Source organism: Coregonus clupeaformis, chromosome 39 (genome assembly GCF_020615455.1).
Source record: "Coregonus clupeaformis isolate EN_2021a chromosome 39, ASM2061545v1, whole genome shotgun sequence".
In the NCBI taxonomy this organism is placed as follows: Eukaryota; Metazoa; Chordata; class Actinopteri; order Salmoniformes; family Salmonidae; genus Coregonus; species Coregonus clupeaformis.
The window spans coordinates 14,805,542-14,830,107 of NC_059230.1; the positions used below are offsets into that span (position 1 = coordinate 14,805,542).

At 43.2% G+C, this 24,566-nt stretch overlaps 1 protein-coding gene across 1 annotated transcript in view; it reads right to left on the bottom strand.

Annotated features, from left to right (window-relative positions):
• LOC121554257 (synaptopodin-2) overlaps positions 1 to 24,566 on the bottom strand; it is a 40,477-nt gene that overhangs the window by 11,033 nt on the left and 4,878 nt on the right. Inside the window, exons 2-4 of the mRNA XM_045211815.1 lie at positions 8,511 to 8,662; positions 6,004 to 6,791; positions 161 to 4,136 (exon numbers count right to left, since the gene is read on the bottom strand). Of these exons, the coding sequence (XP_045067750.1) occupies positions 161 to 4,136; positions 6,004 to 6,791; positions 8,511 to 8,662 (4,916 nt within the window). The remainder of the gene's footprint in view (positions 1 to 160; positions 4,137 to 6,003; positions 6,792 to 8,510; positions 8,663 to 24,566) is intronic.

A 24,566-nucleotide genomic window follows, 5' to 3' on the forward strand; every position in this document is an offset into this window, starting at 1 on the left:
TGTGACATCATTTCTAAAAACATATGTTGGCTATAAAATGTTGAGAAAAGGCATCTTAAAAGCCTTCTATGAATATATTGCATTTGTATGAATGTCTATGTTGTAACTAGATCTTATGTTGTTTCAAGCAAATATTAATTAGTCATCCTATCAAAATCACTCTTTCTCTGCAGCTACTGGCTTCCATACCTGGGCTGAACTCTTTTTGGCCATGAACCTGGGCTTTGGAGCGGTGCTGCCCCCAGAGATGGACTCAGGCTTTGCCGCTATGGGAAAGCTGGGGACCACATAGGTACTGGGAGTTAGTGGCTGGTAGGGGGCTTGGGGTACTGCTTGGTAAGGGGGGCTATGGGCTGGCTGATAAGGACCTTGGGGGGTCGGTTGGTAGGAAGGGTTTGGAGCTTGGGGCTGGGGATGGGGCTGGGGTTGATAAGGAGCTGGAGGGGCTTGTTGGTAAGGGGGATAATATGGTTGTTGGTAAGGGCCTGCAGGAGCTTGCTGGTAGGGATTGTTAGGTGGCTGGTAAGCATTAGATGGGACTTGGTGGTAGGGACTATCGTGCATGTGTGGTTGAGGGGGCATCCCATAGGGCTGCTGAGGGGGCTGGGGCAGCTGTGGATAGGGAGCATTCATTGGTCCAGCCGGCTGGACAGGGGAAAGTTGCTCATATCTGATTGGTTGGTTTTGGTTTGGAGGGACTGGGGCAGGGGCTGGGGCAGGCTTTGGTGCAGCGGCCTTGGCAGCCTCGGCAGCCTCCACTGCTGGGCCATACGTAAAGAGGGAGGCATTGAGCTGATACGGCTGATGTTTCATGACATCTATAACAGCAAGGGGTTTGCAGGCAGGTTTGCCTTTCCCTTTCTTGGCTTTGGCTGCAGGGCTAGATGAAGGGGGTTGCTTAATGGCCCCTGGTGGGTAGGACGGGGACTGTATGGGGTTGTAATTTGATGTAGGGGGAGCTCTGCAATTGGGTGAATATTTCCACGAATGAGGTACAGAGGGAGAAGGCGATGTGGGCCTTGCCTTGTTTTCCTGCGCAGTGGCTGCCTGGGCTTGCTGGGCTGCCTGTGCAGTGGCTGCCAACACAGTGTCCGAATCCACAACATACTTCTCCATACGAGACTGCCTCTTGGCGAACAAATCAGCTCCTTTCCCCGTAACAGCTGGCATCGACAAAGCCGAGCCCATGCCTCGCACTGGTACCAAGACGCTGGCCATTGGATTGATGAGGGGTGATGATGACCTTTCTCCAAGCGTGTAAGAATTCATTCGGTGTGGGCGAGGCGGAGGAGTACAACGGGGAGCATTTTGTGGCGCATTCCCAGGTTTCGGAGAAGGTTGACCCACTCTGTCCATCGGGGTCTGAGTATTCACTGGTGCTTGCTGTGGTTGTGGGGCCCAGGTACTTGTGTGTGTCTGAGGCTGTGCCTGAGCCGGGGCCCATGCATTCATTGGTGGCTGTGGGGGTGCCTGCTGTGGAGGTGGCTGTTCCCAGCTTTGCTGGGGTGGGGATTGGGTTGGAGTTGTTTGGGCCCAAGGTGACTGTGGCTGGGCCTGATTCTGATCTGGGGTCCAGGCATTAATGGGTAGCTGTGCTTGCTCTTGAGGTTGCTGGGCCCAGGGAAGCTGGACCTGAGTCTGAGCAGGTGCTTGGGCCCATGTATTCATATGGGGTTGGGGTTGGGGTTGGGCTGGTTGGGCCCAAGGTGGCTGTGGTGGCTGGGCCTGGCTCTGTGGTGGTGTCCATGCATTCATTGGAGGCTGAGGTGATGACACCCAAGGTGGCTGAGGCTGGGCCTGGGTCTGGGCCTGGGGCCAAGCCTGTTGTGGAGGCTGAGGCTGTTGACCCCATGGTGGCTGGGGCTGTTGCTGTACTTGTTCTTGAGGCAGAACCCAAGGTGGCTGGGGCTGTTGCCGAACTTGTTCTTGAGGCTGAGCCCATGGTGGCTGGGGCTGTTGCTGAACTTGTTCTTGAGGTTGAACCCATGGTGGCTGGGCCTGTGCTTGTTCTTGAGGCTGAGTCCATGGTGGCTGGGGCTGTTGCTGAACTTGTTCTTGAGGCTGAGCCCAAGGTGGCTGGGGCTGTTGCTGTGCTTGTTCTTGAGGCTGAACCCATGGTGGCTGGGCCTGTGCTTGTTCTTGAGGCTGAGTCCATGGTGGCTGGAGCTGTTGCTGAACTTGTTCTTGAGGCTGAGCCCAAGGTGGCTGGGGCTGTTGCTGTACTTGTTCTTGAGGCTGAACCCATGGTGGCTGGGCCTGTGCTTGCTCTTGAGGTTGAGCCCATTGGGGTTGTGACTGGGCAGGTGCTGGAGCCCAATAATTCATCGGTGGCTGAGGCTGAGCTTGAGGCTGAGGAGGTGGAGGTTGGGGAGTCACCCAAGGGAGCTGTGATGGGGACTGACTTGGAGCTGGAGCCTGGGGCTTCATTTCAGCAGGTGTCCAAGTACTCACGGGTGGCTGCTGTGGTGGCTGCTGTTGTGCCTGTGTTTGCAGCGGAGCCTTGGAACTCACTTGAGGCTCGGGTTGCGAATGAGGCTGAGGTGGAGAAGGTCCATTTCCTCCCCAGGCTGGTGCTTGCTGGGGCTGCATCTCCACCTGGGACCCTGGGGGACTCCATGTGTGTTTTTCTGGAGAAGGGGTGTTGGCAGGAACTTCCTGGGGTGCAAGAGGGGGGGAGGGTTCTGGGGCAGGTGCAGGGGTTGGCTCCAGTTCTGGAGCAGGGGCGGATTCCGGCTCGGAGGCTGTAGCAGGTGCAGGGACACTATTTTCAGCATGCAGCAGCAACTCCTGGTTGGCCAGCTCAGGCTGAGGGGACCAAGGCGGAGAGTTGGGGTTAATGATGGGCTTTGGAGCGACTGGTGGAGGCGTCTTATGCTTGACCCTTGGTGACTGGAGAAAGTTGCAAGCCTCAGCCCCCAAACTAAGGTAGTCCTCTTCCGTGACTAACTCGAAATCCAACTTCTTGTCACTCCTGTTGAGGAGATTCATAAGCTCTGGGTTGGGTGGCACTTTGGGAGCCTGTTTGAAATTGAACATTGGCTTGTCCTTGAACCTGTTCCTTGTGTCCTGCAAGATCCCAGACTTAATAGCCGGCGTCGAAATGCGCTCGTCGCGCGAGGCAATCTGCTCCCCCTGACCCAGCGCCTCTTGGTTGTTCCCACTCACTGGGGGAGGAAATGGTGCGGGCACCTGGTTTTGTACCGAGAAGGGTTGGGGGGTTCGATTGCTCATGGAACTCTGCATTTCATTGGTTTGGTGGTTGGCCACGCCATTCATGTTAGACGAGTACTGTTGAATTTGCTGCTGCTGTTTGTACTCTTGCTGCTGGTGATACTGCTGCTGTTGTTGATATTGTTGCTGCTGGTATTGCTGCTGCTGGTTGTAATGCTGCGGCTCGTACTGTTGTTGCTGCTGGTATTGCTGCTGCTGCTGGTATTGCTGTTGCTGCTGCTGCTGTTGCTGCTCATAGTACTGCTGCTCTTGGTACTGCTGATACTGTTGCTGCTGCTTCTGGTGCACGTTCACATCCATGTAGGCCTGGCTCTCTGTGGTGGCCTGCATGTACGAGCGCTCCTCCAACTGCTGGTAGGCCGCATGCTTCTCCACCTCCTGCACTCCCTCCACAGGAATCCCCTGGCGCCTCATCTCCTCATGTTCGGTGGCGATCTCGTCCATGCGCTGGCGGCGCTGGGCAAACATCGTGGCTCCCTTGCCCGTGGTGTTGGGCAGTTGCTCCATCTCCTCTCCGGAATTGAGCTTGCGCTCGATCTCGAGTAGTCCCGTGTCCCAGTCGCAGGTTATCACTCTGCCTCCACCCTGGGCATTAGTAATGAAGTCCTCGTCAAGCTCTGACTCGCTGGTGGTGGCTACGAGGGTGAATTCGATCGCCCTGGTGTTTCTTTCGTCGTAGTCTTCCTCCTCCTCGCTGTCGTCGTCCTCGTACTCTGGTTCGCTCTCACCGGTGCCGTAGCTGACGAGTGTATACTTCTTAGCCCTCTGTCGATGCCTCTTGAACATCAACACCCCCTTGTTGTTGGGGTTGGGAGTGCCAGCGTTCAGAAGAATAGCAATACGCTTACATTTAGATTTGGCCTCCTTCACCTGCTTGTCTGACAGGCTCTCACTGCGCCTGAGCCCTGCGAAATAGAGAGAGAGAGAGAGAGAGAGAGAGAGAGAGAGAGAGAGAGAGAGAGAGAGAGAGAGAGAGAGAGAGAGAGAGAGAGAGAGAGAGAGAGAGAGAGAGAGAGAGAGAGAGAGAGAAGGGATATTTCAAATGGTTGCTTCTTGTGGCCTATTTAATTTAATTGCATATAATGTGTATTAATAGCTTGGGTAGAATTGAGACCACCACAAATCATTCCATTTGGATGAACATGCATCGGAAAATGTTTGCCACACCAAGTTACACTGTTTTCAGATACCAGTAGGCCACCACATTTTCTAATGTTTTATGATAATCTTGAATACATCTTAACACTGCATGTCCACCCTAATGACATTGTGAAAACATATCTTAATACATTAAAGCAACCACTCACTAATTACTTTCACTGATATTTCACTTTATATAAACAATCACTCTTTAAATGGCAGACATGAAAAATGGCAGAATTTCTGACAAACTGCAAACTCAAATCAGACCATGCTATTAGCTAGTTCATTAAAAGCAGCGTTAAATATCATAGCAGACCATTTGATTCACCCCATTATATTGAAAACCTGAATATGTTTTTAAAGCAAAAACAAATTGTTAAAAATACCCCTCAAATGACATAAATGCAAGCAATAACCTACACATTTCCATAAACATACATAAGAGCTAAATCTAATCCATTCATTCATTCAATATTTTCCTGGTCCTGATCTTATACTTGGCTTTCTATAGCCCAACAAAAAGTAATTTAAAGCCAAATACCTCAGTGCCAATACTTATCACAGATTTGATCATTCAATCTACACAATCTCTATTCAATCAACACAAAAAGCAATTACCTAATTCTATGACCAATTGTCTAATATCCTCCTCGTTTGTGCCCCGATAATACACGATAGTAACACAGCTGTGACAGCCTGTTCAACGGGTGGTCCCCATAGTTTCAGCCAATGGCAGAGCATAGAAGAGATAAAATGGATTAAAAATAGTCTGTGGGACGGAAGTGCATTCACCAGCACCCAAGCACCTTTCCCAGTCCTTATCTGTATGTCCACTCTCGGATCTGTCACCTAAACCCGAGCCGACGACAGTCATGTCCACCCACTCTTTAACAGCACCAACCCTACACACACATACACAAAGCGGTGATTTATAAAAGAACCCATCTTTACATTTTTATTTCCCTCAGTATGACTAACCTCAATGTGGAGGAAGACGGTGCGTAGTGAGTGACACTCGCTTTATGGCGCGGGCTAAGACATACGGTGTAAAAAGGATCGGGTAACAGGCTAGTGCAGCACATGCTGGTGTCCGTCAAAGAGCACTTCTGCAGGCATCATCAACGCGCTGACATTTTATTTATGTCCCCCTGCACGGCTCAATGAAATGCCATATTTATCGCCCTGAAAGACACATCCTCATCAAGCCCCTATTCTAAGCTAAAGGAAAACATTTGATAGGACTTTTTTTAAATATATTTTTTTTAAACTGAGAATTCTCTCTCTCTCCCCCCTATTAAATTGCCACAATCCTGCCTTCAGTGATCGTGGATACTACAAACTCGAAATTCAGGCTTGAACTGAACCTCTCTGCTTCAATCCAAACAAAACCCCTCCCAAGTAAGAGAGAGCATCTACTATTTTTGGGGCCACATTTTTGTGTGCAACAGGGCACCGGGCTAAGGAATGCACACATGCCTCCCAGAGTTGAGTTGACAAATGCAGTTCACAGCAGTGCTACTGTATGTCAGTCTGCTAATAGTTCGGAGTCGGTGCACCCTATAAGACAACACTAAAAACACACACACAAAGCAGGACTAGTAACAGCGGAAACAGGCATAGAGTACTCACTGGCGTGCCTGGCCCGGTGCTTGTTGGGTTTCCCAAGGTCCTTCTCAGAATCCGAGTCTGGCTCCTCTGCCGGCTCCGCCCCCTCTTCGGGAATTCCAAAGGAGACGGTGAAGGAGGTGGGAGCTCCCTGGCTTTGCCCTGCTCCTTCCTTTCTTGGGGCTCCACCAACACTTCCACTGGCCCCATAGGCACCCACCACCTCTACCAGACGTGGAGAGCCCCTCCCGACAGCGGGGTGCTGCAGGGTGATCTCCACCACTCCATGCTGACTCAGGGGCTCCCTAGCTGGGCCACAGACGTAGAGCGAGTGGGTGGTGGTGTGGAGGAGGGCCTTGTTCTGGAGGGCTTCTCTCGCCTGGATCTCCCCCTCTATTCCAAGAGCACTCCCCAGGGAGGTGCAGACGGGATCCTCCAGGGTGTGTTCAGCGAGGGACAACTGGAGCTCCACCATTGCCCCCGGGGAGAAACTCCCTCCCTGGGGTCCCGCTCGACCTCTGTCCCCTCCCCCTCCGAGTAACTGTGACTCTGGGCCGCTGCACTCCCCAGGCGCGGGCACGCAGAGCTGGGTGCGGACCAGGTGGGTCCCTCTGGGGGCCTCTGTGTCACTCTCCATCTCCCCATAGTAAGCCTCATCCTGGGACTCGGCGATGTAGAGCTCCCTGGGTGATTGGGACCTGCCAAGGGAAAGGATGCGGAGGTTGGTGCTTTCCAAAGCCTCGCCAGAGGACTCCCTTGTGCCAAAGTAGGTCTCCTCTGAATTAAATTCCTGGGGGGTTAGTGCGCAGCATCTGTATGAGCAGAGGGGGGAATGGAGATTGGGGAGCATAACACATCATACAATAGTTCAATGAAAATCATTTTGAAGTTGCAAGTGTTGAGACTGTGCATAATAAGAGTGTGGTTTGGTATGGTCATTTGGTTTGAAATTGGATAGATAGATAGATAGATAGATAGATAGATAGATAGATAGATAGATAGATAGATAGATAGATAGATAGATAGATAGATAGATAGATAGATAGATAGATAGATAGATAGATAGATAGATAGATAGATAGATAGATAGATAGATAGATAGATAGATAGATAGATAGATAGATAGATAGAATATCTCTGTTTCCTTTTTCCTTGAAGACACAGGCAAAAGGTTATCTGGTGATCTTTTGATCTCATGATTTGATTGCCTGGATTTCCAATATGAAATATCGTTGAATATTGTGCTGTGCACCAGAGCACTTGCCGTTTGTGTTAACTAAAGCCATCTCATCAACCAATGGCCCCTCAAGTGGTCACCATAATCAAGCAAACTCAATCTCCGTCCCTCATGTTAAATGACTGGAGTGAAGCACTGAAGTGGAAAGTAATCACAAACCCACTTCCTTTCCCCTTTCAGCGTCATAGAGGAATGCAGTATGTCGTTGTGTCACTACAATTATTGCATTGGAGTCAATTAGAACCTAGCAACCAAAAGGGAAGGGGATGAGATATGTGACCAAACATATTTCATTAAGTGGTAATGCCCTCGAAGCCAGTGTTTGAAGGATATATTGGCACAGGTGTTGTTAGGCCTGAGACGTAGTCGAAGTCCCGACACAAATCTACGGTTGCTACCCATATGCCACACCTCCTCGGGCCTTATTGCTTAATTAATTTATATTGGGCACAATATAATCTGAAACACAACCAAAGCAAACAGCAAATGCATCCAACAAGTTTGTACAGTCACAAGCTTAATGTAGTCATTGCATGCTCGTAATATGGGACCAAATACTTCACTTTTTACTACTTTGATACACAAGTGAATTTGTCCCAATACTTTTGGTCCCCTAAAATGGGGGGACTATGTACAAAAAGTGCTGTAGTTTCTAAACGGTTCACCCGATATGGATGGAAATACTCTCAAATTAAAGATAGTCTGCACTTTAACCTCATAGTCATTGTATAATTTCAAATCCAAAGTGCTGGAGTACAAAGCCAAAAATGGTCACTGTCCCAATACTTTTGGAGCTCACTGTAAGTGTTCCCTTAAATATGGGCATCGGCACCAATATCCGTTGGCACACGAGACGTGCACGGTGTGTGAGGCCCGCTGAGTAACTGTTTAAAAGCTGCTTGTTGAGCGGGCACACAAATCTGCAACAGCTGGTTCGTCAGCAGCCAAGACACTCAAAGGTCAACACACTTGCCTATGAACTACTATCTGTCTGTCCGGCCACCATATTCCAGGCCACTCAACCGTGTACATGCAAATAATACACTAGTGCTTGTTGTGTTGTATTGAACCATGCCTTGTAGTACATGACCCAGTTGATCACACCAATGCGGCAGTAAGTTTTGAGAGCATTGACATAAACCTTGATAAACCTGTAGCACCCTGAGGTTGTAATGTTAACGTGGCAGTAATTTTTCCAAAAAGAAAACTAAGCAAAAGGCATTTTTGGGGGTATAATTCTGGTTTGAGAAGCAATGGTGTAGTTAATAATGAAAAATCCAGCCTTTGGGGTTACCTTTTGACCAGTAATTGCAGGCAGTCGACACAGGCGTCAATGAGAGCAATAGCTTCTGAGAGGGAAAGGTCGCCGCTGGGTTCCCCATTCAGCGACACCACCTCATCCCCCTCGCAGACCCCGGCCAGGGACGCATGACCCCCCTCTTCCACCTACGGGATGACAAACAGTGGTGAGTCCCCATGACATGCCTCAAAATAAAAATACAAATCACCTACACCTATAACTCAGGTTAGTGTATTTACTGTATGTAACCGAGGTGGTTTTGGTCAACCACAGTTGCGTGATGAGTAACATTGCCTGAGATCTAAAGGCTTGTGTTAGCTCGCCGAGTTAATGCCTAGGACTAGACTTTATCTCAGCAGGCTAACACAGCCGTTTGCCACGCAAGATACCCAGGTTCAAACTCCACATGACTGTAGGTAACATTTTCCATAGGACATCTACATGGATAAAATACAGAAAACCTTCCCTCTTAGACTATGAGGGCAGTCATTCAAACAGTTTGAGTATGTTTAACCAAGTGGATATCGGGTCCCTGGTCATTGGCAAGACTTAGGATGATGTTAGTGACGCGTTAAGCCTAGGCATTAGCTCTGGGAGCCAACTTGAGATTTTGTGTCACTGGCCTACACACAATACACACCCCATAATGTTTTTAGAAATGTTTACAAATTCATTAAAAATGAAAAGCTGAAATGTCTTGGGTCAATAAGTATTCAACCCCTTTTTTATGGCAAGCCTAAATACGTTCAGGAGTTTTTGAATGACTGCATCATCTCTGTACCACACACATACAATTATCTTTAAGGTCCTTCAGTTGAGCTGTGAATTTTAAACACAGATTCAACCACAAAGAAGGGCACATATTGGTAGTAAAAATGGAAAAAGCAGACATTGAATATCTCTTTGAGCATGGTGAAGTTATTGATTACACTTTTGGATGGTGTATCAATACACCCAGTCACTACAAAGATACAGGCGTCCTTCCTAACTCAGTTGCCGGAAAGGAAGCAAACCGCTCAGGGATTTCACCATTAGGCCAATGGTGACTTTAAAACTGTTACAGAGTTTAATGGCTGTGATAGGAGAAAACCGAGGATGGCTCAACAACATTGTAGTTACTCCACAATACTAACCTAATTGACAGAGTCAAAAGAAGGAAGCCTGTACAGAACATGCATCCTGTTTGCAACAAGGCACTAAAGTAATACTGCAAAAAATGTGGCAAAGCAATTTACTTTTTGTCCTGAATACGAAGTGTTATGTTTTGGGCAAATCCAATACAACACATTACTGAGTACCACTCTCCATATTTTCAAGCATAGTGGTGGCTGCATCATGTTAAGGGTATCCTTGTAATCATTAAGGACTGGGATGTTTTTCAGGATAAAAAATTAACTTTATGGATCTAAGCACAGGCAAAATCCTAGAGGGAAACCGGGTTCAGTCTGCTTTCCACCAGACACTGGGAGATGAATTCACCTTTCAGCAGGACAACCTAAAACACAAGGCCAAATCTACGCTGGCGTTGCTTACCAAGAAGACAGTGAATGTTCCTGAGTGGCCGAGTTACAGTTTTGGCTTAAATCTGCTTGACAATCTATGGCAAGACTTGATCAACAACCAATTTCACAGAGCTTGAAGAATGTTTAAAAGAATAATGGGCAAATGTTGCACAATCCAGGTGTGGAAAGCTCTTAGAGACTTACCCAGAAAGAATCACAGTTGTATTTGCTGCCAAAGGTGTTTCTACAAAGTATTGACTCAGGGGTGTGAATACTTAAGTAAATTAGATATTTCTGTATTTCATTTTCAATACATTTGCAAAAATGTTCACTTTGTCATTATAGGTTATTGTGTGTAGATGGGTGAAAGAAAAAATATATATTTATCCATTATTAACTCAGGCTGTAAAACCACAAAATGTGGAATAAGTCAAGGGGTGTGAATACTTTATGAAGGCACTGTATTGTTATATATGTTTGTCATATTTCTGCTGTTGGGAAGAGAATAGGATGTTATGCAGAACAATATGTTGGAAGGACAAGGCTATGTATGTTTGTTCACATGGAAGTCAGTGATGTATGTTTACTATAGGTTAATGAGGCAATACGAATGTGATGTGACTCAAATGAAAGGCCATTTAGTTGACTGAAACGGCAAACTGTTTTTGTAATTTTGACAATAACTAGACTAAATCATTATTCAAATGACAAAATGTGACCAAAACTAAATTATATTTTAGTCAAACTGACTAAGACTATACTAAATCTAAAAAAAGAGTGCCAAAATTAACACTGGCCTTAAGTCAAATGTCTTTATTGATACGAGTCCTAATGGAACCTCTATTAAGATATCATTGACTTAGATGACAGCACAACAATACAACTCCACACCACACATTTTCGGTGCAACTGCTGACAGAAAAGTTGGCATAAGAAATCACCACTATATTCACGTTAACCCAGTGCATATGCCAATGCTAGTGTGACCAGCCAGTGTAGACAAACCCGACAGGTCATTTCTCCACCGTCAGAGTTCTGTGACATCAGAGTGTACAGTGTCCACCAGTAAACATACCACAACAGGTGCTCGTCGTGTGACACAACAATGCAAATTGCTGCTTCGGTCAGACCCGTAACCCAGACGTTAAGAATAGCCAAGGAGCGGGGGGGTGTTCAGGTGCAGGAGTTACCACTGACCTTCTCTGCCACTTTAGATATGGCAGTGATACTGTATCTACAGCAAGAACACAAGTCAGCTCCGTAATGCGGTCAGCTCCAAACCACGTCAACTCCATAACTCAATCAATATTAGATGCATGGACATACCTAAAGTAATAGGGACAACATAAGGACTCAGCTGACATTGATACTTATTTTATTTAATATAACTGTGTCACTTATAATATTAGGTTACTGTACTAATTGAAATTACACTCACCTCTAGAAATATATGAGAAATACAATGTGGTGGATACAATTAGAACATGTACTGTAGATTAATAGAACATACTACTGCATTATAAAGCTACAGTAAATGAACTATAAATAGACTGCAGCTAGTTATGGAGTGATACAATTACCACTGTGCTGTGATAAAACAATATAGAATAAAAGACACGCAAACACTATGTATGTGGTTATTAGTGAAATGAGTAGGATTTGGAAGTTATTCTTTAAAAAGGTGCAATCTGTGATTGCTACATCAATTTTTAGACTTTTAAATTAATGATATGCGTATATCCATGAATTCTTGAAGAATATACCTTATAAATGCCTCATGAGCTTAGTTTAACTGTCGTACCCCATTAGAACCCAAAGTATAAGCTTGTTTTACTAAATTGTTTGTAAAGAATGTAATTACAAACAAACACTGTAAAGATTTAAAACATGGTTAAAACTATAATTTTGCATCCATAGCTGTATCTATGAGAGTGGTTACATTTCTCCAGTCGCATTCCTCAGCAGTTAATCGAAAGAGTGGCGGGGTGGCGCCTTTGTTATTCTTTGAACTACAGATTGCCCCTTTAAACAATATCCAGCACTGGTGGTTTGTATGAATAACTATGCACACCTTTTGGCCTCCATTCCCCTTGAGAACCCTTTTCGGGAGTGGAGGCCAAAAGGCGTGCACAGTTGTTCATACAAACCGTTTATATGCCAGCAAATCATGCAAATGCAAGCATCACTTTGCATCCGTTTGGTAGTAAATCTGCTTTGTTCTCTATTAAACTCTCCATGAAATCTGATACCACTGTGTCAGTAATTGTATATTGCACAAATGACCAAAAAAAGTGGTTTGAAGCAAAATGACTTAAAGATACTTGAAAATATATACATTCAAATGGATGATAAAGATCTGTAGTCAACTTTCAACAAAAGAGTAATTGAAACATTGCTTATCATTGAAGCAAGTAACAACCTTTTATGGCATCTATATCCAACAAATTAAATCAGTCAATTGAAATAAATGAATTAGGCCCTAATCTATGGATTTCACATGACTGGGATACAGATATGTTGGTCACAGACACCTTTAAAAAAAATGGGCCTCACTATGGGCCTCAGGTTCTCGTCACGGTATTTTTGTGCATTGAAATTGCTATCAATAAAATGCAATTGTGTTCGTTGTCCATAGCTTATGCCTGCCCATGCCATAACCCCACCGCCACCATGACGGCACTCTGTTCACAATGTTGACATCTGCAAACCGCTCGCCCACACGACGCCATACATGCGGTCTGCGGTTGTGAGGCCGGTTGGACATACTGACAAATTCTCTCAAATGAAATGAATATTGAATTCTCTGGCAACAGCTCTGGTGGACATTCCTGCAGTCAGCATGCCAATTGCACGCTCCCTCAAAACTTAAGACATCTGTCGCATTGTGTTGTGTGACAAAACTGCACATTTTCGAGTCCCCAGCACAAGGGGCACCTGTGTAATGATCATGCTATTTAATCAGCTTCTTGATATGCCACACCTGTCAGGTAGGTGGATTATCTTGGCAAAGGAGATATGCTCACCAACAGGGATGTAAACACATTTGTGCACAAAATGTGCGATAAATAAGCTTTTTGTGTATATGGAAAACTTCTGGGATCTTTTATTTCAGCTCATGAAACATGGGAACAACACTTTATATGTTGCGTTTATATTTTTATTCAGTGTAGATTCTATTTTTTATTTTTTTTATAGATTTTCAAATATCATGTAGCCATTGCAAACTGCACGTGTCTTTGTATGAAATCCATGTATGGCATCACTGACAGTTGTCTTGTGAACAGCTCTGAGTTCTGACAGTTCTCAGTTCTCTCTGACTGCCATAGGTCATATCTTCAATGCCCCCTAGCTGCCGTGATAGTAATCCATTCTGAGAGGTCCATTTGTATCGTAACACCATTTTCCAAAAAAAGCTCTTCCATTTGCTATATTTATAGCCTCGTTACCCAGAGTGACCTCTGGCGACTGCTTTCCACAAAAATCATGTTCAGCTCTCCTTCTAAGCATAATATTTAGGCATTTATATACAGGCAATTACCAGGGACGATCCCCAAGGACTCTCTGACTATTTAAACAACATGGCCCACAGCTGTTTGAGGCTAACTGTAAATAACTCTTTCCCATGCCTCGTAGGATTCTCCCATGTCCAATGAACAATAAAAGGACAAATGAAAGTGTGACATTGGATTCAGTGAATTGAGTGTGATGTTAAATGCTTAGGGGACAATACTGCTGAAGGTTCAACCTTTGTCAGTTTTGCTTTGTTGCTCTGTCCCCAACTGCCCGAAAATGACACTCTCTTCACTTATTGCTCTCAGATCACATTTTATTTTGTGTACAATCATTGTGTACATATTGTCTGACACACAGCAGTATTATTACTAGGTTTTTACTTGTTATTTGTCATGGGTTGTTAACCACTGACTCATCTCTTGTGGACAGCTTCGCAAGAGTTTTACTTCTGGGTATCCAAGATTAACCACAGACAACAAACACACCAGTCAATCCTGTTTTAGTTCATTGTTCAACTTTGGGTGGGTCACAACTTCTCATCAGTTACTAAGAGTTGAATAACAAAGTTGATGACAATGGAATTTTTAAAAATGTTTTTCTAGGGACACAAATTCGGACAAAAACATGTATTTCCCATATAGGAGTTCTGCACATAGGCTTACTGGACATAGCCTTGTCTAGTCAGTCATAACCTCGTCCCCAGGCTATTGCACATTTGGGCAGAAAGTGTCTGGGAATGATATTAAGTCAGTCACAACACTGATGTTTGTTCCTCTACTCTGGCACTAGAGGGCAGTGTACAGCCAATGTTGGGGAGCACAGGTCATAAACTGCATGAACTTCGATTTTTCTCCCAACAGTGACTAAGCTGGGAAACAACCTAATTGTACTAAAGTCCACAGTTCTGGACCCGTATTCATAAAGTGTCTCAGAGTAAGAGCACTGATCTAGAATCAGTTTTGCCTTTTAGATAATAATGAATAAGATTACATGGAGTGGAGGGGACGTGATACTGGATCAGCACTCCTACTTTGAGACACTTTATGAATACGGGCCCAGTTTTATTCCATGAAATTGTCTTTCTCTTACAGTGAAAATGCACAAATGCTTTCACAAATATAGTATGAACTGAATGAAAATATAAGTTTTTACATTGGCCCATAAGATTATTTCACACCATCTTGTCTCTACTCCCTTAAGTACAGTATTCAGGCCTTCATATTCAAACATAAAATTGGCCATTGATTAAAGGTCCAATGCAGCTGTTTTTATCTCAATATCAAATCATTTCTGGGTAACAATTAAATGCCTTACTGTGATTGTTTTCAATGAAAATGCTCAATTATTTATTTATTTTTTACAAAAAAGCTTCTTAGAAAATAAAAATTTCCCAAGCAAGAATTTTCCTAGGACTGTCTGGGAGCGGTCTGAGTGGGGAGGGGAAAACGAGCTGTTATTGGCAGGGAGGTTTGGAACTCTTTCTTATTGGTCTATTAACAAATTTACTACCTGGTGATGTCACCAGGCAGACCAAAAATCCATCCCACCAAAACAGGCTGAAATTTCAGGGGGTCTTTTCAAACAGCTCTTACACTAAAAGGGCATTATCATTATGTTCATAATTTCACAGAATTATTCCAACCTTAGTGTGGAAATATATTTAAAACACAGGAAAATCATGTTTTTGACTGCACTGGGCCTTTAAACGCCCACCCCAGTAGAAATCCAATTTTTTGGATGGCCAGAGTTTACCCATGATGTTGCACAACGATGTAAGTCAATAAGTCAACGTTTAAGTCAAAGTATGATATATTTGGGCTTGAAGTGACAAATCCGAATGTGTGACTTTGTATGTTTCTGTGAGTCTTACGTGCCTTTTCCTATGAGATGACGTGCAAATTCTTTTCAGGCTACGTTTCGTTTCAGGGCTGGGTTTTATTTAAATGTTACCACCCACCAGCATGGCAATGTTTAATAATCAGAAACACCTGCTGCAAAGTTATTCCTATTCGCGAGTCGTCTGTCGTCCAACAGCTTTTCTCTGTAGCCTACACGTGGGTTTCCACTAGATAAAACAGCCACAAAGTCAAAAATGTGCTATATCATACAAATTCATGAAATCAAAAATGAGATTTTTTGTCTTAATTTAAGGTCAGGGTTAAGGTGGGAGATAGGTTATAAGAAGAACCATTTTTGAAATAGACGGAGTTTATGACGTTGTAGCTGCGTTAAATAGTGACGACCCTATCCTTGTCTGCCTTGCCATGGAGCAAATTCAAATAGGGGGTGCAAACGTTTCTGCACCACCCCTTTTTACCAGCTAATTAACATAAGCCATTGGATAATTGGTCAAGTTTCACTTATTTTTGAGCTAGTCTGTATTAAAAAATATGACCATTTAATATAGCTCCCCCCGTCGCTTCAAGATGAATGGTTTTGACCGCTAACGTTTTAGGCAAATTCGTTTAACATGGCCTGGTGCCCCGGGTGTGCAGGGTTTGCTCATTTTCGAACATTCCATTGATCCTAAAGATATAATCTCTACACACCCGGGGCACCGGGCCATGCAAAATGAACCCGCCCATTGCTTTAATACACGTTGCAAACCGTTAAATAGTTAGACTATCCATATTACCGGAGTTTATATTATTAATATTTATATAGTGGATTTGCTGCCACAATTTATACTCAACAAAAATATAAACACAACATGTAACAATGTCAACGATTTTACTGAGTTACAGTTCATATAAGGAAATCAGTCAATTGAAATAGATTCATTAGGGCCTAATCTATTGATTTCACATGACTGTGCAGGGGTGCAGCCATGGGTTGGCATAGGCCCACCCAATTGGGAGCCAGGCCCAGCCAATCAGAATACGTTTTTCCCCACAAAAGGGCTTTATTACAGACAGAAATACTCCTCAGTTTCATCAGCTGTCCGGGTGACTGGTCTCAGATGATCACGCAGGTGAAGAAGCCGGATGTGGTGGTACTGGGCTGGCGTGTTTACATGTGGTCTGCAGTTGTGAGGCCAAATTCTCTAAAACAACGTTTGAGGCAGCTTATGGTAGAGAAATTAACATTAAACTATCTGGCAACAGCTCTGGTGGATATTCCTGTAGTCAGTACGCCAATTGCACGCTCCCTCAAAACTTGAGACATCTGTGGCATTGTGTTGTGTGACAAAACTGCACATGTTAGAGTGGCCTTTTATTGTCCCCAGCACAAGGTGCACCTGTGTAATGATCATGCTGTTTAATCAGCTTCTTGATATGCCACACCTCTCAGGTGGAGGGATTATCTGGGCAAAGGAGAAATGCTCACTAACCTGGAAGTAAACACATTTCTGCAAAAAATCTGAGAGAAATAAGCTTTTTGTGCATACAGAAAATGTCTGGGATCTTTTATTTCAGTTCATGAAACATGGGACCAACACTTTACATGTTGCATTTATATTTTTGTTCAGTAATAGATAATGCATTGATATACAGTATAGCTGCGCAATTTAGATAATGCATTGATATATACACTGAACAAATTTATAAACCAGACAGGCAACAATTTCAACCATACCTCTCTATTTCCTTTGACATTACTCATGGGAATAGCCCTAGTTGCATCCCAGCTAGCACATAATGTTCTGAGAACCATGTTTCTTAGAGCTTGGTGAGAACGGGGTTGTCCAATGGTTATTTTGCATACAACCTTCCCCCTACTTTCTCCAAATGGTGCAGGATAGTTGCTTGGCTTTGGAACATTCTCAGCACATTTAAGAAACTTGATAAAAAAACGTTTTTTTCTTGTTATTTCATTACTTTCCTAAAAGTTCAAACATAGTTACATTTAATTTACATTTTGGCAATGTTCTAGGTACGTTCTCCAACTGGTTTGACGTTGGGAATGTTCTCAAATAGTACAAAGAACGTTAAGAAACAACGTCCTTCTCTGGGAATTTCAGTACTTCAGTATTACGTTTCCTATCGGTTTCCTCATGGTTCTATTTAAAGTAATGTTCTCAAATTGTTCCGAAAATGATGCTGTGTCACAATAAAAAAAACAAAATGTATTTGCATGATTAATGCTTAAGGAAATACATTTCCATGTGTCTTATCTGTGCTTGGAGTTCAAAAAAGTTAACCCAAAATAAGCTAGCTGTGTTATTAAGTCTTATTGAAACATTTAGTGAACGTTTTAAGGAAGTTATTCAAAAACCTCAAAATAGCCTATCATTTCCATTCTCAGAGCGTTAATAAAACCTTCCAGGAAAACTTTAAAGGAACCAGAGTAAAACGTTCTCAGAACCTCCCTACAACCTAACAATAAACGTTCCCAGAATAGGCAACATTTTCACTTCTGTTCTCAGAACGTTTAAAAAACATCAGGAAATGTATGGCTTTGTTCCCACAACCAATGTGAAACCAAAAACATACATTCCCACAACTTCCAAGGAACCACATTTGCTAGCTGGGCTGTTTCTCCTTGCTGTCACTCACTCTGCTTACAACTGTAGGCCAGAATTTCATGTGCTGCCTTGCCTACATTATTTTGATCCCCATCCTAGCCACCTGCCTCTGTCAGAGTCAAACCAGAGTTCCCACTCTCTCCAACATAGTATCAACATGATTCACATACGTATACCGTACCATAATAGTAATATACTACTGAAAAGGCCACTACCTGACAACCTGTGATAAAAAACAAGACCTTGCTATATATACAGATACGTTTTATGGGTTTCTTTTATGAGCTGGTAACCGTCTGATAAAACAGTGTGACTCCAGCCTGGGTTTTAGGAGCAGCCTGTGTGCAAACAGGGCCGTATATGGAGGCCTCCTGTGAGCCTGTGTTTGGACTCTCTGTGGGAGGAAAGTCTGTCTGGACCACCACAGCACCACTCCTCCCTCCCTCCTCCAAAAAAGGAGGGGAAACCTTTCATTTCTTTCCTCTCCTGAGCCATAGTGATAGACACAGATGTCAGACAATGTTCTGGACAGGACTGCTTTGCCACTGTTAAATATCAGCCATAGATTGCTTATAAAATGTTCCTCAGGGTACTGTATATGTTCCGCTTAAATTGTTATTGCTTTTTTTCTCTTGGTATGGAAAGATCAACAAAGGAAACACTCAGACGCTTATTAGTGTTCATAAGAGTGTTCATAAGAGGTTTGAATCTGTCATTCAGATTACAGGGCAGCTTTCAACATAATCTTGTGTAGTTACAATGTGGCATTTACCATACATAAAGATTTTAACAGTAAGACATTTTATATTGCCAGCTGTAGGGCTAAAATGAGACTATTTATGCTCACGGCACGCTTGACTGCTCCTTTCCCAATTTTCCAACATAATTTTTAGTGTCTTAAACACAACACAAAACAGGAAATACAAGACTGTGCATTGAACACATAGCTTCAGGCAGTTCCTACTCCATGCAGCTTTAAGCAATTATGTTTTTAAATCTCAGGCAAACATTTTCCATCTGTCTTACAGGTAACTATGGAACTGGGTTTTGCTGTATAGATTCATTTAATCAATAAGGCAATGTGTACTGTATAAAAAACTCTACTTGAAATCAAGGTTTGCATTTTTTTCACAGCAAATGACAAGCACTGATTGACCACCACAGTGAACTCCCGCAGTCACCACAAGTGAATGGACAACGCCATTTGTCTCCTGCTATAACTCTACGACTGCAGGGAATGCGTGAGAAAAGGGTATTTGATAGTACAGCATCTTAATCAAGCTCATGTGGTCCACCATTAGGACTAATGCACAAGTAACAAAAGGCCTCTATACTCTCAGGGCTGGTTTCCTGGACACAGATTAGGACTAGTCCTGGACTAATAGGATATTTCAATAGAGATTCTCTACTGAGCATGCTTTTTAGTCTAGAAAACCGGTCAAAAGAAGGGTAAAACAGCTCTGATCCAGGAGCGATATTCCCCAAAAATGGGGAATGACTTTACTTCCCTCTTTTGAAATTACTTCTGTGCTCCTCCTTGTATTAAAGTGGCAATCAGCAGTTGAAACAATAACAAACTGCAGATTGCCCTTTTAACATTGACATTGACTTAATATAAAGACCTTCTGACTCCCTTTAAGAAAATATTTAATCTGGTCTTTGGACAATGGGGTTTACTTGATACGCAGTGACATACTGTATCTCAGTAATTGGAAGCCCTATTTATTCACTTACTGCCATCTGTGTAGACTACATAGGACGTTAACTCGAGGGTGACTGTCAGGCTTTCTGGATTCAGTATGGACACAGAATCAGGGTAACGTACAGTACTTATCTCATAGGATTTAACCATGTTGGAATAGCATCACTGGCGCTTTCAAAAGAGCTATAGCGCAAACTGAATCCCAACTATATTTATATTGTCATAGCAATCCATCTAGCCAAGGCCAGAAATTAGCCTTCATGGATGAATTCCCAGGGCATTTTTCATCTCATGCATTTTCCCATGTCTAGCTGTCTGGAATGTGACACCATTTCAAGGAGCTGTAGAAATCAAAGGACTCTGTTTGCCACAACCCCCTGCACTGTGGCAGGAAATGCCACCTGACAGTAATTGATTAATCAACAATGTGTTTCAAGCACAGTGAATGCCACTCTTTAGGACTATGACCATGAGAGATAGGGAAACGGAAATCGCAACATCCATGTGGACTGAAAGTGAGTTTGAAATGGTGCAAGTGTTGTAATGTTTCATTGTATGATCAATTCAGTACACCGAACCTGAAAGTATTAGTTTGGTCTCTTTACGCTGTTATCAGAGGTAGGCCTTTCCTTTGGAGTTAACAGTCCCCTCCATATGTATTTGGACAGTGAAGCAAAAATGTTCAATGTATCTCTATACTCCAGCATTTTGGATTTGATATCAAGTGTTTCTTATGAGGCGACAAGACAGAATGTCACCTTTCATTTGAGGGTATTTTCATAAATATCTCAGGTGATGAACAAATAAACCATGAGAGCCACGCACAGACCTGCGTTTTTAAGTCAGTAATAAATCATATGTAGGTGTTTTTGTCTCTTATTTCCAACAGCATAAGGAAGAACACAGCGGTCAAATGGTAGAGTAAGTTCAAATTAAGTTTATTCAACATGCTGACTTGTAAAGGGACTGTCTTCATGAATCTATATGTTCGCGACAAGAGGGGAGAACTCCACACTAGGAAGCCTAGAGGCTAGCACTACGATGTCAAAAGTTGATGTCAGTCAACATCGACGTAACATGTTTCACAAATTCGGTGAGGCAGGATTTGGAGAAACCCAAGTGTTCAGTATAATACCATTTCCAGATGCAAAATACTTCGAAAATCAATTCAGTAATGTGGGATTGTGTTTACACTAAATCAGTTAGAGGAAATGACATGAAAATAGACATGCTGGCTACAACATTTTCCATGAATAAAAACAACAAAGAAATATCCCCTACTTATTGAAATGTGGCTGCATTTCAGTCAGGCCAAAGAGTTTCTGCACCTTTAAAAAATGAAGTGCGTTGAGACTTCACCAACTTTGTTGGTAAAAAGTCAGATTAAAAAACAACTTCCCATATATGGAAAACAGCCTCTTGAGTGTAAAGAGACCCCCTCACACTGTGGGCCTACTGCATGTCAGTACATTCAACAGCCACTTTCTCCTTAGAGAGAGGGAGCCCCGCTCACACGTAATCCAACAGAAGCTTTGAATAACTCCAATTGATCAGATATGAAAGTGCCCTACCTCTGCCAGTGGAATATTTCTCACAATCTTGGTATGTTAGCTTTTAAAGCCTTTACTGACAGCTCTTCTCCCCCACCCCCTGCTCCAACCCTCCTCAAAAAGTCTCAAGACAAGCTTAAAGTTATGTCTTCCAGATGACTTGCTGTTACCACGAGGTCACTCTTCAGATGTCGTCGATTGAGTCGTAGACTCGCAAGAGACGTCATCTATTGCCATTTCACACCGGCACAGGCAAATATTTGACAGCTAAGCTAAAGAAGACATACACACAGGGCTTAAATACAGTGCATTCGGAAAGTATTCAGACCCCTTTTCCACATTTTGTTACGTTACAGCCTTATTCTAAAATTGATTAAATTGTTTTTTTCCTCATCAATCTACACACAATACCCCATAATGACTAAATGTAACAAAAAACTGAAATATGACATTTACATAAGTATTTAGACCCTTTACTCAGTAATTTGTTGAAGCACCTTTGGCAGCGATTACAGCCTCGAGTCTTCTTGGGTATGATGCTACAAGCTTGGCACACCTGTATTTGGGGAGTTTCTCCCATTCTTCTTTGCAGATCCGCTCAAGCTCAGTCAGGTTGGATGGGGAGCGTCGCTGAACAGCTATTTTCAGGTTTCTCCAGAGATGTTCGATCGGGTTCAAGTCCGGGCTCTGGCTGGGCCACTCAAGGACATTCAGAGACTTGTCCCGAAGCCACTCCTGTGTTGTCTTGGCTGTGTGCTTAGGGTCGTTGTCCTGTTGGAAGGTGAACCTTCGCCCCAGTCTGAGGTCCTGAGCGCTCTGGAGCAGGTTTTCATCAAGGACCTCTCTGTACTTTCTTCTGTTCATCTTTCCCTCGATCCTGACTAGTCTCCCTGCCGCTAAAAAACATCCCCACAGCGTGATGCTGCCACCACCATGCTTCACCGTAGGGATGGTGCCAGGTTTCCTCCAGGCATTTAGGCCAAAGAGTTCAATCTTGTTTCTCATGCTCCTTTAGGTGCCTTTTGGCAAACTGTGCCTTTTACTGAAGAGTGGCTTCCGTCTGGCCACTCTACCGTAAAGGCCTGATTGGTGGAGTGCTGCAGAGATGGTTGTCCTCCCTGACCAAGGCTCTTCTCCCCCGATTGCTCAGTTTGTCTGGTCGGCCAGCTCTAGCAAGAGTCTTGGTGGTTCCAAACTTTTTCCATTTAAGAATGATGGAGGCCACTGTGTTCTTGGGGACCTTCAATGCTGCAGACAGTTTTTGGTACCCTTCCCTAGATCTGTACATCGACACAATCCTGTCTCGGAGCTCTACGGACAATTCCTTCGACCTCATGGCTTGGTTTTCGCTCTGACATGCACTGTCAACTGTGGGACCTTATATAGACAGGTGTGTGCCTTTCCAAATGATGTCCAATCAATTGAATTTACCACAGATGGACTCCAATCAAGTTGTAGAAACATCTCAAGGATGATCAATGGAAACAGGATGCGCTTGAGCTCAATTTCGAGTTTCATAGCAAAGGGTCTGAATACTTATGGAAATAAGGTATTTCCGTTATTTTATTTGTAATACATTTGCAAACATTTCTAAAAACCTGTTTTCGCTTTGTCATTATGGGGTATTGTGTGTTGATGAGGACTTTTTTATTTGATCCATTTTAGAATAAGGCTGTAATGTAACAAAATGTGGAAAAAGTGAAGGGGTCTGAATACTTTCTGAATGCGCTGTAACAATGTGCTCAGACTTTGGAGAGACCATCTTTTGGAACTTAGCACCCTTAACCCTAAAATACTGCAGTTTAATCAAACTTTATTTGTTTGACAAATCCAACAATGAGTTCAATGAGGATGTCATGTGCAAAACCCTTTTCTTGAGGAGTGGTGGGTGTTTTCATTGCACTTCCCTACAAATTTAATTCAACTTTAATTTAATTCAATTTTCCCCTATTCCTTACGCTACATTAGAAAGGCCTCATTCACAGCTGCCTTGCCTAATAAAGGCCCATTGTTACTGTCTGATGTGAAGTAAATAAGCCAAGTTGCTCTACATTAGTGTTTTTTGGAATGTCAACACATTCCCCAATTCTGAAAAAAACAAGGTTTAGAGCGAGACTATTTGTCTAAAAATGGAAATCCAGTTGTTTGGCTTATTTATAGATGAACATTACTGGAGTGGCTGTGGCCGAGTGAGGCTTATCATGGATGATATGATACAGCAGCATTGTAATTCTGTCTGTGTCAATTAAAAGTTATTACATTTTACATTTACATTTTAGTCATTTAGCAGACGCTCTTATCCAGAGCGACTTACAGTTAAGTGAGTGCATACATTATTTTTTTATTTTTCATACTGGCCCCCCATTATCATTGATAATGGGCCAATGGGAGAGTTATAGTTATCTACTGCAGGGACTTCTGCACACGTTGTTTCAGTGAAAATGTCAGTTTATCGTGGCAACATTTACATTTAAAATGAGGATTTGCACTAGGGCTGCACTCCATTTAGTCGACAGGCTGTTGGTCGACGGAGATTTTTTTATTCGAGTAGTGGCAAATATATATAAGCTACTCAAAGTAATTTTTTCTTCACCTCAAACAGCAAGTAAACAAAGTCTGTTTTTACATCCATTGAGAATGACAATAGTTCCTCAACGTAGCCTATGTGAAAAATCTTTCCAGCTCTCTTCCTTTCGAGTACCACTCAGCATGAAAGGGGGAAAAATGTCATGCTCTGATCCAGTGGAAACATCCTAAAATAGTCCTACCTGATTACTTCTTATCCCTTGCGCAAATAGCCTACAGCTATGTCTGTCTGGAGCTCACATTTATACAATGTTGCAAGTTTGCTAGCAGGAGCTTCAGGCCTGACCAAGTTAAAACAATAGTTGATACAATGTTTCAAGTTCCTTGTAGCCAATGTGATTTATAGGATACTTATTTTTATCAGGATATTTTCTACCTGCGGGCTGCAAAAGTCTTTATTTGTTGTCTTTATGTAGGGGCTATTTTTACATATTGGCAATAGAAGTTACTTTTAGATTTGTATTCTTTTTCATTAAGGTAGAATTTTGATTAACCACATGACATTTTGAGATATGAAGACTTTACTATAAATGAAATTAAACTGTTCCACAGAAATGTGCATATGAAAATCATAACTGGCACGCAACGCAGATCAGTAGAAATGGTACGATAACTTGGCAATCCAAATGGAAAAAGGTTGCAACCCCCTAGTGTAGCCTATTAACGGCAACTTCAGGAGCATAATGCAGAATCTGCAAAGGCCAGTAGCAGTGGGCAGCAGGAGGACGAGGG